We start from the raw sequence: 12695 nt of genomic DNA, 5'->3' as shown, positions 1-12695 counted from the left end.
GTTGGTAGGTGCGAGGGAGGTGTTGGTGTAGGTGCGAGGGAGGTGTTGGTGTAGGTGCGAGGGAGGTGTTGGTGTAGGTGCGAGGGAGGTGTTGGTGTAGGTGCGAGGGAGGTGTTGGTGTAGGTGCGAGGGAGGTGTTGGTGCGAGGGAGGTGTTGGTGAGGTGTTGGTGTTGGTGCGAGGGAGGTGTTGGTGTTGGTGTTGGTGCGAGGGAGGAGTTGGTGTTGGTGTTGGTGCGAGGGAGGTGTTGTTGTTGGTGTTGGTGCGAGGGAGGTGTTGGTGTAGGTGCGAGGGAGGTGTTGGTGTAGGTGCGAGGTGTTGGTGTTGGTGTTGGTGCGAGGGAGGTGTTGGTGTTGGTGTTGGTGCGAGGGAGGTGTTGGTGTTGGTGTTGGTGCGAGGGAGGTGTTGGTGTTGGTGTTGGTGCGAGGGAGGTGTTGGTGTTGGTGTTGGTGCGAGGGAGGTGTTGGTGTTGGTGTTGGTGCGAGGGAGGTGTTGGTGTTGGTGTTGGTGCGAGGGAGGTGTTGGTGTAGGTGCGAGGGAGGTGTTGGTGTAGGTGCGAGGGAGGTGTTGGTGTAGGTGCGAGGGAGGTGTTGGTGTTGGTGTTGGTGCGAGGGAGGTGTTGGTGTTGGTGTTGGTGCGAGGGAGGTGTTGGTGTTGGTGTTGGTGCGAGGGAGGTGTTGGTGTTGGTGTTGGTGCGAGGGAGGTGTTGGTGTTGGTGTTGGTGCGAGGGAGGTGTTGGTGTTGGTGCTGGTGCGAGGGAGGTGTTGGTGTTGGTGTTGGTGCGAGGGAGGTGTTGGTGTTGGTGTTGGTGCGAGGGAGGTGTTGGTGTTGGTGCGAGGGAGGTGTTGGTGTTGGTGCGAGGGAGGTGTTGGTGTTGGTGTTGGTGCGAGGAGGTGTTGGTGTTGGTGTTGGTGCGAGGGAGGTGTTGGTGTTGGTGTTGGTGCGAGGGAGGTGTTGGTGTTGGTGCGAGGGAGGTGTTGGTGTAGGTGCGAGGGAGGTGTTGGTGTAGGTGCGAGGGAGGTGTTGGTGTAGGTGCGAGGGAGGTGTTGGTGTAGGTGCGAGGGAGGTGTTGGTGTAGGTGCGAGGGAGGTGTTGGTGTAGGTGCGAGGGAGGTGTTGGTGTAGGTGCGAGGGAGGTGTTGGTGTAGGTGCGAGGAGGTGTTGGTGTAGGTGCGAGGGAGGTGTTGGTGTAGGTGCGAGGGAGGTGTTGGTGTAGGTGCGAGGGAGGTGTTGGTGTTGGTGTTGGTGCGAGGGAGGTGTTGGTGTTGGTGTTGGTGCGAGGGAGGTGTTGGTGTTGGTGTAGGTGCGAGCGAGGTGTTGGTGTAGGTGCGAGCGAGGTGTTGGTGTAGGTGCGAGGGAGGTGTTGGTGTTGGTGCGAGGGAGGTGTTGGTGTTGGTGTTGGTGCGAGGGAGGTGTTGGTGTAGGTGCGAGGGAGGTGTTGGTGTAGGTGCGAGGGAGGTGTTGGTGTAGGTGCGAGGGAGGTGTTGGTGTAGGAGCGAGGGAGGGGTTGGTGTAGGAGCGAGGGAGGTGTTGGTGTAGGTGCGAGGGAGGTGCTGGTGTCGGTGCGAGGGAGGTGTTGGTGTAGGAGCGAGGGAGGTGTTGGTGTAGGTGCGAGGGAGGTGTTGGTGTAGGTGCGAGGGAGGTGTTGGTGTAGGTGCGAGGGAGGTGTTGGTGTTGGTGCGAGGGAGGTGTTGGTGTAGGTGCGAGGGAGGTGTTGGTGTAGGTGCGAGGGAGGTGTTGGTGTTGGTGCTGGCGCGAGCGCGCTGTTGGTGTTGGTGTTGGTGCGAGGGAGGTGTTGGTGTTGGCGCTGGTGCGAGCGCGGTCTTGGTGTTGGTGTTGGTGCGAGGGAGGTGTTGGTGTTGGTGTTGGTGCGAGGGAGGTGTTGGTGTTGGTGTTGGTGCGAGGGAGGTGTTGGTGTTGGTGTTGGTGTTGGTGCGAGGGAGGTGTTGGTGTTGGTGTTGGTGTTGGTGCGAGGGAGGTGTTGGTGTTGGTGTTGGTGCGAGGGAGGTGTTGGTGTTGGTGTTGGTGCGAGGGAGGTGTTGGTGTTGGTGTTGGTGTTGGTGCGAGGGAGGTGTTGGTGTTGGTGTTGGTGCGAGGGAGGTGTTGGTGTTGGTGTTGGTGCGAGGGAGGTGTTGGTGTTGGTGTTGGTGCGAGGGAGGTGTTGGTGTTGGTGTTGGTGCGAGGGAGGTGTTGGTGTTGGTGTTGGTGCGAGGGAGGTGTTGGTGTTGGTGTTGGTGCGAGGGAGGTGTTGGTGTTGGTGTTGGTGCGAGGGAGGTGTTGGTGTTGGTGTTGGTGCGAGGGAGGTGTTGGTGTTGGTGTTGGTGCGAGGGAGGTGTTGGTGTTGGTGTTGGTGCGAGGGAGGTGTTGGTGTTGGTGTTGGTGCGAGGGAGGTGTTGGTGTTGGTGTTGGTGCGAGGGAGGTGTTGGTGTTGGTGTTGGTGCGAGGGAGGTGTTGGTGTTGGTGTTGGTGCGAGGGAGGTGTTGGTGTTGGTGTTGGTGCGAGGGAGGTGTTGGTGTTGGTGTTGGTGTTGGTGCGAGGGAGGTGTTGGTGTTGGTGTTGGTGCGAGGGAGGTGTTGGTGTTGGTGTTGGTGCGAGGGAGGTGTTGGTGTTGGTGTTGGTGCGAGGGAGGTGTTGGTGTTGGTGTTGGTGCGAGGGAGGTGTTGGTGTTGGTGTTGGTGTTGGTGCGAGGGAGGTGTTGGTGTTGGTGTTGGTGTTGGTGCGAGGGAGGTGTTGGTGTTGGTGTTGGTGCGAGGGAGGTGTTGGTGTTGGTGTTGGTGTTGGTGCGAGGGAGGTGTTGGTGTTGGTGTTGGTGCGAGGGAGGTGTTGGTGTTGGTGTTGGTGCGAGGGAGGTGTTGGTGTTGGTGTTGGTGCGAGGGAGGTGTTGGTGTTGGTGTTGGTGTTGGTGCGAGGGAGGTGTTGGTGTTGGTGTTGGTGCGAGGGAGGTGTTGGTGTTGGTGTTGGTGTTGGTGCGAGGGAGGTGTTGGTGTTGGTGTTGGTGCGAGGGAGCTGTTGGTGTTGGTGTTGGAGCGAGGGAGGTGTTGGTGTTGGTGTTGGTGCGAGGGAGGTGTTGGTGTTGGTGTTGGTGCGAGGGAGGTGTTGGTGTTGGTGTTGGTGCGAGGGAGGTGTTGGTGTTGGTGTTGGTGCCAGGGAGGTGTTGGTGTTGGTGCCAGGGAGGTGTTGGTGTTGGTGCCAGGGAGGTGTTGGTGTTGGTGCCAGGGAGGTGTTGGTGTTGGTGCCAGGGACGTGTTGGTGTTGGTGCCAGGGAGGTGTTGGTGTTGGTGCCAGGGAGGTGTTGGTGTTGGTGCCAGGGAGGTGTTGGTGTTGGTGCCAGGGAGGTGTTGGTGTTGGTGCCAGGGAGGTGTTGGTGTTGGTGCCAGGGAGGTGTTGGTGTTGGTGCCAGGGAGGTGTTGGTGTTGGTGCGAGGGAGGTGTTGGTGTTGGTGTTGCTGCGACGGTGGTGTTGGTGCGAGAGAGGTGTTCGTGTTGGTGCGAGGGAGGTGTTGGTGTCGCTGTTGGTGCGAGGGGGGTGTTGGTGTTGGTGTTGGTGCGAGGGACGTGTTGGTGTTGGTGTTGGTGCGAGGGAGGTGATGGTGTTGGTGTTGGTGCGAGGGAGGTGTTGGTGTTGGTGTTGGTGCGAGGGAGGTGTTGGTGTTGGTGTTGGTGCGAGGGAGGTGTTGGTGTTGGTGTTGGTGCGAGGGAGGTGTTGGTGTTGGTGTTGGTGCGAGGGAGGTGTTGGTGTTGGTGTTGGTGCGAGGGAGGTGTTGGTGTTGGTGTTGGTGCGTGGGGGGTGTTGGTGTTGGTGTTGGTGCGAGGGAGGTGTTGGTGTTGGTGTAGGTGCGAGGGAGGTGTTGGTGTTGGTGTTGGTGCGAGGGAGGTGTTGGTGTTGGTGTTGGTGCGAGGGAGGTGGTGGTGTTGGTGTTGGTGCGAGGGAGGTGGTGGTGTTGGTGTTGGTGCTGGTGCGAGGGAGGTGTTGGTGTTGGTGTTGGTGCGAGGGAGGTGTTGGTGTTGGTGTTGGTGCGAGGGAGGTGTTGGTGTTGGTGTTGGTGTTGGTGCCAGGGAGGTGTTGGTGTTGGTGTTGGTGCGAGGGAGGTGTTGGTGTTGGTGTTGGTGTTGGTGCGAGGGAGGTGTTGGTGTTGGTGTTGGTGTTGGTGCGAGGGAGGTGTTGGTGTTGGTGTTGGTGCGAGGGAGGTGTTGGTGTTGGTGTTGGTGCGAGGGAGGTGGTGGTGTTGGTGTTGGTGTTGGTGTTGGTGCGAGGGAGGTGTTGGTGTTGGTGTTGGTGCTGGTGCGAGGGAGGTGTTGGTGTTGGTGTTGGTGCTGGTGCGAGGGAGGTGTTGGTGTTGGTGTTGGTGCTGGTGCGAGGGAGGTGTTGGTGTTGGTGTTGGTGCAAGGGAGGTGTTGGTGTTGGTGTTGGTGCGAGGGAGGTGTTGGTGTTGGTGTTGGTGTTGGTGCGAGAGAGGTGTTGGTGTTGGTGTTGGTGCGAGGGAGGTGTTGGTGCGAGGGAGGTGTTGGTGCGAGGGAGGTGTTGGTGTTGGTGTTGGTGCGAGGGAGGTGTTGGTGTTGGTGTTGGTGCGAGGGAGGTGTGGGTGTTGCTGTTGGTGCGAGGGAGGTGTTGGTGTTGGTGTTGGTGCGAGGGAGGTGTTGGTGTTGGTGTTGGTGCGAGGGAGGTGTTGGTGTTGGTGTTGGTGCGAGGGAGGTGTTGGTGTTGGTGTTGGTGCGAGGGAGGTGTTGGTGTTGGTGTTGGTGCGAGGGAGGTGTTGGTGTTGGTGCCAGGGAGGTGTTGGTGTTGGTGTTGGTGCGAGGGAGGTGTTGGTGGTGGGCTTGGTGCGAGGGAGGTGTTGGTGTTGGTGTTGGAGCGAGGGAGGCGTTGGTGTTGGGGGTGGTGCGAGGGGGGTGTTGGTGTTGGTGTTGGTGCGAGGGAGGTGTTGGTGGTGGTGTTGGTGCGAGGGAGGAGTAAGTGTTAGTGTTGGTGCGAGGGAGGTGTTGGTGTTGGTGGTGGTCCGAGGGAGGTGATGGTGTTGGTGTTGGTGCGAGGGAGGTGTTGGTGTTGGTGTTGGTGCGAGGGAGGTGTTGGTGTTGGTGTTGGTGCGAGGGAGGTGTTGGTGTTGGTGTTGGTGCGAGGGAGGTGTTGGTGTTGGTGTTGGTGCGAGGGAGGTGTTGGTGTTGGTGTTGGTGCGAGGGAGGTGTTGGTGTTGGTGTTGGTGCGAGGGAGGTGTTGGTGTTGGTGTTGGTGCGAGGGAGGTGTTGGTGTTGGTGTTGGTGCGAGGGAGGTGTTGGTGTTGGTGTTGGTGCGAGGGAGGTGTTGGTGTTGGTGTTGGTGCGAGGGAGGTGTTGGTGTTGGTGTTGGTGCGAGGGAGGTGTTGGTGTTGGTGTTGGTGCGAGGGAGGTGTTGGTGTTGGTGTTGGTGCGAGGGAGGTGTTGGTGTTGGTGCCAGGGAGGTGTTGGTGTTGGTGCCAGGGAGGTGTTGGTGTTGGTGTTGGTGCGAGGGAGGTGTTGGTGTTGGTGTTGGTGCGAGGCACGTGTTGGTGTTGGTGTTGGTGCGAGGGAGGTGTTGGTGTTGTTGCGAGGGACGTGTTGGTGTTGGTGTTGGTGCGAGGGAGGTGTTGGTGTTGGTGTTGCTGCGAGGGTGGCGTTGGTGTTGGTGTTGGTGCGAGGGAGGTGTTGGTGTTGGTGTTGGTGCGAGGGAGGTGTTTGTGTTGGTGCGAGGGAGGTGTTGGTGTTGGTGCCAGAGAGGTGTTGGTGTTGGTGCCAGGGAGGTGTTGGTGTTGGTGCCAGGGAGGTGTTGGTGTTGGTGCCAGGGAGGTGTTGGTGTTGGTGCCAGGGAGGTGTTGGTGTTGGTGCCAGGGAGGTGTTGGTGTTGGTGCCAGGGAGGTGTTGGTGTTGGTGCCAGGGAGGTGTTGGTGTTGGTGCCAGGGAGGTGTTGGTGTTGGTGCCAGGGAGGTGTTGGTGTTGGTGCGAGGGAGGTGTTGGTGTTGGTGTTGGTGCGAGGGAGGTGTTGGTGCGAGGGAGGTGTTGGTGTTGGTGCGAGGGAGGTGTTGGTGTTGGTGCAAGGGAGGTGTTGGTGTTGGTGCAAGGGAGGTGTTGGTGTTGGTGCAAGGGAGGTGTTGGTGTTGGTGCAAGGGAGGTGTTGGTGTTGGTGTTGGTGCGAGGGAGGTGTTGGTGTTGGTGTTGGTGCGAGGGAGGTGTTGGTGTTGGTGTTGGTGCGAGGAGGTGTTGGTGTTGGTGTTGGTGCGAGGGAGGTGTTGGTGTTGGTGTTGGTGCGAGGGAGGTGTTGGTGTTGGTGTTGGTGCGAGGGAGGTGTTGGTGTTGGGGTTGCTGTTGGTGCGAGGGAGGTGTTGGTGTTGGTGTTGGTGTTGGTGCGAGGGAGCTGTTGGTGTTGGTGTTGGTGCGAGGGAGGTGTTGGTGTTGGTGTTGGTGCGAGGGAGGTGTTGGTGTTGATGTTGGTGCGAGGGAGGTGTTGGTGTTGGTGTTGGTGCGAGGGAGGTGTTGGTGTTGGTGTTGGTGCGAGGGAGGTGTTGGTGTTGGTGTTGGTGCGAGGGAGGTGTTGGTGTTGGTGTTGGTGCGAGGGAGGTGTTGGTGTTGGTGTTGGTGCGAGGGAGGTGTTGGTGTTGGTGCGAGGGAGGTGTTGGTGTTGGTGCGAGGGAGGTGTTGGTGTTGGTGCCAGGGAGGTGTTGGTGTTGGTGCGAGGGAGGTGTTGGTGTTGGTGTTGGTGCGAGGGAGGTGTTGGTGTTGGTGTTGGTGCGAGGGAGGTGTTGGTGTTGGTGTTGGTGCGAGGGAGGTGTTGGTGTTGGTGTTGGTGTTGGTGCGAGGGAGGTGTTGGTGTTGGTGTTGGAGCGAGGGAGGTGTTGGTGTTGGTGTTGGTGTTGGTGCGAGGGAGGTGTTGGTGTTGGTGTTGGTGCGAGGGAGGTGTTGGTGTTGGTGTTGGTGTTGGTGCGAGGGAGGTGTTGGTGTTGGTGTTGGTGCAAGGGAGGTGTTGGTGTTGGTGTTGGTGCGAGGGAGGTGTTGGTGTTGGTGTTGGTGTTGGTGCGAGGGAGGTGTTGGTGTTGGTGTTGGTGCGAGGGAGGTGTTGGTGTTGGTGCGAGGGAGGTGTTGGTGTTGGTGCGAGGGAGGTGTTGGTGTTGGTGTTGGTGCGAGGGAGGTGTTGGTGTTGGTGTTGGTGCGAGGGAGGTGTTGGTGTTGGTGCTGGTGCGAGGGAGGTGTTGGTGTTGGTGTTGGTGCGAGGGAGGTGTTGGTGTTGGTGTTGGTGCGAGGGAGGTGTTGGTGTTGGTGTTGGTGCGAGGGAGGTGTTGGTGTTGGTGTTGGTGCGAGGGAGGTGTTGGTGTTGGTGTTGGTGCGAGGGAGGTGTTGGTGTTGGTGCCAGGGAGGTGTTGGTGTTGGTGTTGGTGCGAGGGAGGTGTTGGTGTTGGTGTTGGTGCGAGGGAGGTGTTGGTGTTGGTGTTGGTGCGAGGGAGGTGTTGGTGTTGGTGTTGGTGCGAGGGAGGTGTTGCTGTTGGTGTTGCTGCGAGGGAGGTGTTGGTGTTGGTGTTGCTGCGAGGGAGGTGTTGGTGTTGGTGTTGGTGCGAGGGAGGTGTTGGTGTTGGTGTTGGTGCGAGGGAGGTGTTGGTGTTGGTGTTGGTGCGAGGGAGGTGTTGGTGTTGGTGTTGGTGCGAGGGAGGTGTTGGTGTTGGTGTTGGTGCGAGGGAGGTGTTGGTGTTGGTGTTGGTGCGAGGGAGGTGTTGGTGTTGGTGTTGGTGCGAGGGAGGTGTTGGTGTTGGTGTTGGTGCGAGGGAGGTGTTGGTGTTGGTGTTGGTGCGAGGGAGGTGTTGGTGTTGGTGTTGGTGCGAGGGAGGTGTTGGTGTTGGTGTTGGTGCGAGGGAGGTGTTGGTGTTGGTGTTGGTGCGAGGGAGGTGTTGGTGTTGGTGTTGGTGCGAGGGAGGTGTTGGTGTTGGTGTTGGTGCGAGGGAGGTGTTGGTGTTGGTGTTGGTGCGAGGGAGGTGTTGGTGTTGGTGCGAGGGAGGTGTTGGTGTTGGTGCGAGGGAGGTGTTGGTGTTGGTGCGAGGGAGGTGTTGGTGTTGGTGCCAGGGAGGTGTTGGTGTTGGTGCCAGGGAGGTGTTGGTGTTGGTGTTGGTGCGAGGGAGGTGTTGGTGTTGGTGTTGGTGCGAGGGAGGTGTTGGTGTTGGTGTTGGTGCGAGGGAGGTGTTGGTGTTGGTGTTGGTGCGAGGGAGGTGTTGGTGTTGGTGTTGGTGCGAGGGAGGTGTTGGTGTTGGTGTTGCGGCGAGGGAGGTGTTGGTGTTGGTGTTGGTGCGAGGGAGGTGTTGGTGTTGGTGTTGGTGCGAGGGAGGTGTTGGTGTTGGTGTTGGTGCGAGGGAGGTGTTGGTGTTGGTGTTGGTGCGAGGGAGGTGTTGGTGTTGGTGTTGGTGCGAGGGAGGTGTTGGTGTTGGTGTTGGTGCGAGGGCGGTGTTGGTGTTGGTGTTGGTGCGAGGCAGGTGTTGGTGATCGTGGTGGAGCGAGGGACGTGTTGGTGTTGGTGTTGGTGCGAAGGAGGTGTTGGTGTTGGTGTTGGTGCGAGGGAGGTGTTGGTGTTGGTGTTGGTGCGAGGGAGGTGTTGGTGTTGGTGTTGGTGCGAGGGAGGTGTTGGTGTTGGTGTTGGTGCGAGGGAGGTGTTGGTGTTGGTGTTGGTGCGAGGGAGGTGTTGGTGTTGGTGTTGGTGCGAGGGAGGTGTTTGTGTTGGTGCGAGGGAGGTGTTGGTGTTGGTGCCAGGGAGGTGTTGGTGTTGGTGCCAGGGAGGTGTTGGTGTTGGTGTTGGTGCGAGGGAGGTGTTGGTGTTGGTGTTGGTGCGAGGGAGGTGTTGGTGTTGGTGTTGGTGCGAGGGAGGTGTTGGTGTTGGTGTTGGTGCGAGGGAGGTGTTGGTGTTGGTGTTGGTGCGAGGGAGGTGTTGGTGTTGGTGTTGGTGCGAGGGAGGTGTTGGTGTTGGTGTTGGTGCGAGGGAGGTGTTGGTGTTGGTGTTGGTGCGAGGGAGGTGTTGGTGTTGGTGTTGGTGCGAGGGAGGTGTTGGTGTTGGTGTTGGTGCGAGGGAGGTGTTGGTGTTGGTGTTGGTGCGAGGGAGGTGTTGGTGTTGGTGTTGGTGCGAGGGAGGTGTTGGTGTTGGTGTTGGTGCGAGGGAGGTGTTGGTGTTGGTGCGAGGGAGGTGTTGGTGTTGGTGCGAGGGAGGTGTTGGTGTTGGTGTTGGTGCGAGGGAGGTGTTGGTGTTGGTGTTGGTGCGAGGGAGGTGTTGGTGTTGGTGTTGGTGTTGGTGCGAGGGAGGTGTTGGTGTTGGTGTTGGTGCGAGGGAGGTGTTGGTGTTGGTGTTGGTGCGAGGGAGGTGTTGGTGTTGGTGTTGGTGCGAGGGAGGTGTTGGTGTTGGTGTTGGTGTGAGGGAGGTGTTGGTGTTGGTGTTGGTGCGAGGGAGGTGTTGGTGTTGGTGTTGGTGCGAGGGAGGTGTTGGTGTTGGTGCGAGGGAGGTGTTGGTGCTGGTGCGAGGGAGGTGTTGGTGCGTGGGAGGTGTTGGTGTTGGTATTGGTGCGAGGGAGGTGTTGGTGGTGGTGTTGGTGTGAGGGAGGTGTTGTTGTTGGTGCGAGGGGCGCGTTGCTCTTGGTGCGAGGGGCGCGTTGCTCTTGGTGCGAGGGCGCGTTGCTCTTGGTGCGAGGGGCGCGTTGCTCTTGGTGCGAGGGGCGCGTTGCTCTTGGTGCGAGGGGCGCGTTGCTCTTGGTGCGAGGGGCGCGTTGCTCTTGGTGCGAGGGGCGCGTTGCTCTTGGTGCGAGGGGCGCGTTGCTCTTGGTGCGAGGGGCGCGTTGCTCTTGGTGCGAGGGGCGCGTTGCTCTTGGTGCGAGGGGCGCGTTGCTCTTGGTGCGAGGGGCGCGTTGCTCTTGGTGCGAGGGGCGCGTTGCTCTTGGTGCGAGGGGCGCGTTGCTCTTGGTGCGAGGGGCGCGTTGCTCTTGGTGCGAGGGGCGCGTTGCTCTTGGTGCGAGGGGCGCGTTGCTGTTGGTGCGAGGGACGCGTTGCTGTTGGTGCGAGGGACGCGTTGCTGTTGGTGCGAGGGACGCGTTGCTGTTGGTGCGAGGGACGCGTTGCTGTTGGTGCGAGGGACGCGTTGCTGTTGGTGCGAGGGACGCGTTGCTGTTGGTGCGAGGGACGCGTTGCTGTTGGTGCGAGGGACGCGTTGCTGTTGGTGCGAGGGACGCGTTGCTGTTGGTGCGAGGGACGCGTTGCTGTTGGTGCGAGGGACGCGTTGCTGTTGGTGCGAGGGACGCGTTGCTGTTGGTGCGAGGGACGCGTTGCTGTTGGTGCGAGGGACGCGTTGCTGTTGGTGCGAGGGACGCGTTGCTGTTGGTGCGAGGGACGCGTTGCTGTTGGTGCGAGGGACGCGTTGCTGTTGGTGCGAGGGACGCGTTGCTGTTGGTGCGAGGGACGCGTTGCTGTTGGTGCGAGGGACGCGTTGCTGTTGGTGCGAGGGAGGTATTAGTGTGAGGTAAGTATTAGTGTAAGGGAGGTATTAGTGTGAGGCATGTATTAGTGTGAGGGAGGTATTAGTGTGAGGCATGTATTAGTGTGAGGGAGGTATTAGTGTGAGGCATGTATTAGTGTGAGGGAGGTATTAGTGTGAGGCATGTATTAGTGTGAGGGAGGTATTAGTGTGAGGAAGGTATTAGTGTGAGGGAGGTATTAGTGTGAGGCATGTATTAGTGTGAGGGAGGTATTAGTGTGAGGGAGGTATTAGTGTGAGGGAGGTATTAGTGTGAGGGAGGTATTCGTGCGAGGGAGGTATTCGTGCGAGGGAGGTATTCGTGTGAGGGAGGTATTCGTGTGAGGGAGGTATTCGTGTGAGGGAGGTATTAGTGTTCGGAAAGTATTTTTGTGAGACCAGTTTAATTGATTGAGGCCTCGTGTTTTTGTGTCGTACTGGGGGATCTTTAATTTCCAAGTGTGAGGAAAGACACAAAAGCGAACATCGTATCAAAGGGCCATGGAACTCGTACAGACACTGACGAAGAAAAGCTTCAAGGTTTTAACCACTTCACCACCAAACCGCTCATTTTGTCAAGTCATTTAAATGTTAATGAAGAGTGGGGGTTGGGTTTTATGTGGAAACATGTTCAAACGTCTATACAGATTTAAATACATAAAGATTTTCAAACCTCAACACGAAACCTTCTCGGTAAAAGCGAAAACACCAATAAACTCTCAACGCAAACGGTTCAGAAAAAAAAATAAAATCCATTCCAAGCACGAATCTTCCGTTGAGGCCTACTGGTCCCTCCAAATGATCGCAGTGCCCCCATTCTGCGAGCTCCCCGGACCGACTGGAGCCGTTCGGATTAGCACGCACCTCCTCGACCAGGCCGCTGCTGCGGTCTTTCCAACAGAAATGGATGAGCGAGTCATCACTTTGCTGCACGTACACGAGGCCCCGCCGCTGGTCCGGGCTCACCGTGCCGCCTCGCAAGCTCATCTTGCCGGCCCGGAACTCTACCAGGGACTTGCTGGACGAGCCGCCGCGACTTGTGGAAATGTTGCTCGGAAAGAGCGCCCCGGAGGAAGACATGGTTCCACTCGGACGAGGGAGCGAGACGCGGCCTTCCTTCGTCAGCGAATCGCTGCGTCACGGCAACGTTTTCCTCAGCTCGCGAGATCCGCCCTTGTCTTACCGATTAGGGGGCACGAGCTCAAGCGGGCACTACGAGTACACACCCCTACTGGCCCGTGACTCAATCTCTCACTCATTCCTCTTCTTCTTCTTGAGGTCCACGTTTCAATCTTTGGGGGTTTTTCTCTCATTCCTATTCTTCCTTCTGACCGGATTTAACACCCCCTGACGTTTTGTCACATCCTCAGTTCCTCAACTCGACCGACTTGAGACGGTTAAATCCACTGGTTTTATTACACGATATTAAACAGCGAAAAATTACCGTTTTTACAAAATAACATCTCATCGGAGTTTTTCATCGACGTTCATGTCGTAAAACGGGTTATGCTCATTAACCAAGTGTCTTGTGGAGCGCTCGCTAATTGGCTTAAGCACAAGCAAGCACTCCATTCGAAACCGTGATTAGGAACCCGGCTGGCTTGGCAAACGATAGCTCTACTCGGAGCTTGGTGACGGAACAAATCGAATCATTTCGTCATTGTGATGCACTCAACCTGTCCACCACGTTTCGTTCGAATCCGTTCACAACTTTTGAAGATATCCTGTTCACAAACAAGCCTCCACCTCTCCCCTCCCAGATCATCCACCCCTCCCCTCCCAGATCCTCCACCCTCCCCATCCCAGAACCTCCACCCCTCTCCCTCCCAGATCCTCCACCCTCCCCATCCCAGAACCTCCACCCCTCTCCCTCCCAGATCCTGCGCCCCTGTCCCTCCCAGATGCTCCACCCCTCTCCCTCCCAGATGCTGCACCCCTCCCAGATATTCAACCTCCTCCTCTGAGATCCTCCACCCTCCCCCTCTGAGATCCTCCACCCCTCCCCCCAGATCCTCCACCCCTCTCCCTCCAAGATCCTCCACCCCTCCCAGATATTCAACCTCCTCCTCTGAGATCCTCCACCCCTCCCCTCTCAGATCCTCCACCCCTCCCCACCCAGATCCTCCACCCCTCCTCTCCCAGATCCTCCACCCCTCCTCTCCCAGATCCTCCACCCCTCCTCTCCCAGATCCTCCACCCATCCCCTCCCAGATCCTCCACC

At 58.4% G+C, this 12695-nt stretch overlaps 1 protein-coding gene across 2 annotated transcripts in view; it reads right to left on the bottom strand.

Moving 5' to 3' along the window:
* ADRM1 (ADRM1 26S proteasome ubiquitin receptor) overlaps positions 1-11714 on the bottom strand; it is a 95090-nt gene extending 83376 nt beyond the window's left edge. The window contains exon 1 of one of the 2 annotated variants that reach the window (XM_085875846.1): positions 11339-11714. In XM_085875846.1, coding sequence (XP_085731972.1) covers positions 11339-11554 — 216 coding nt within the window. In that variant the 5' untranslated portion in view covers positions 11555-11714. The remainder of the gene's footprint in view (positions 1-11338) is intronic. The other variant, XM_085875839.1, reaches the window with a different exon arrangement.
* Between the last annotated feature and the right edge of the window lie 981 nt (positions 11715-12695).

This window comes from Eptatretus burgeri, chromosome 1 (genome assembly GCF_056783735.1).
Source record: "Eptatretus burgeri isolate ZD-2024b chromosome 1, Ebu_testis_v1, whole genome shotgun sequence".
NCBI classification, from domain to species: Eukaryota; Metazoa; Chordata; class Myxini; order Myxiniformes; family Myxinidae; genus Eptatretus; species Eptatretus burgeri.
Note: the sequence above shows the minus strand (reverse complement) of the source record. Positions and strands in the feature narration are given on the sequence as shown.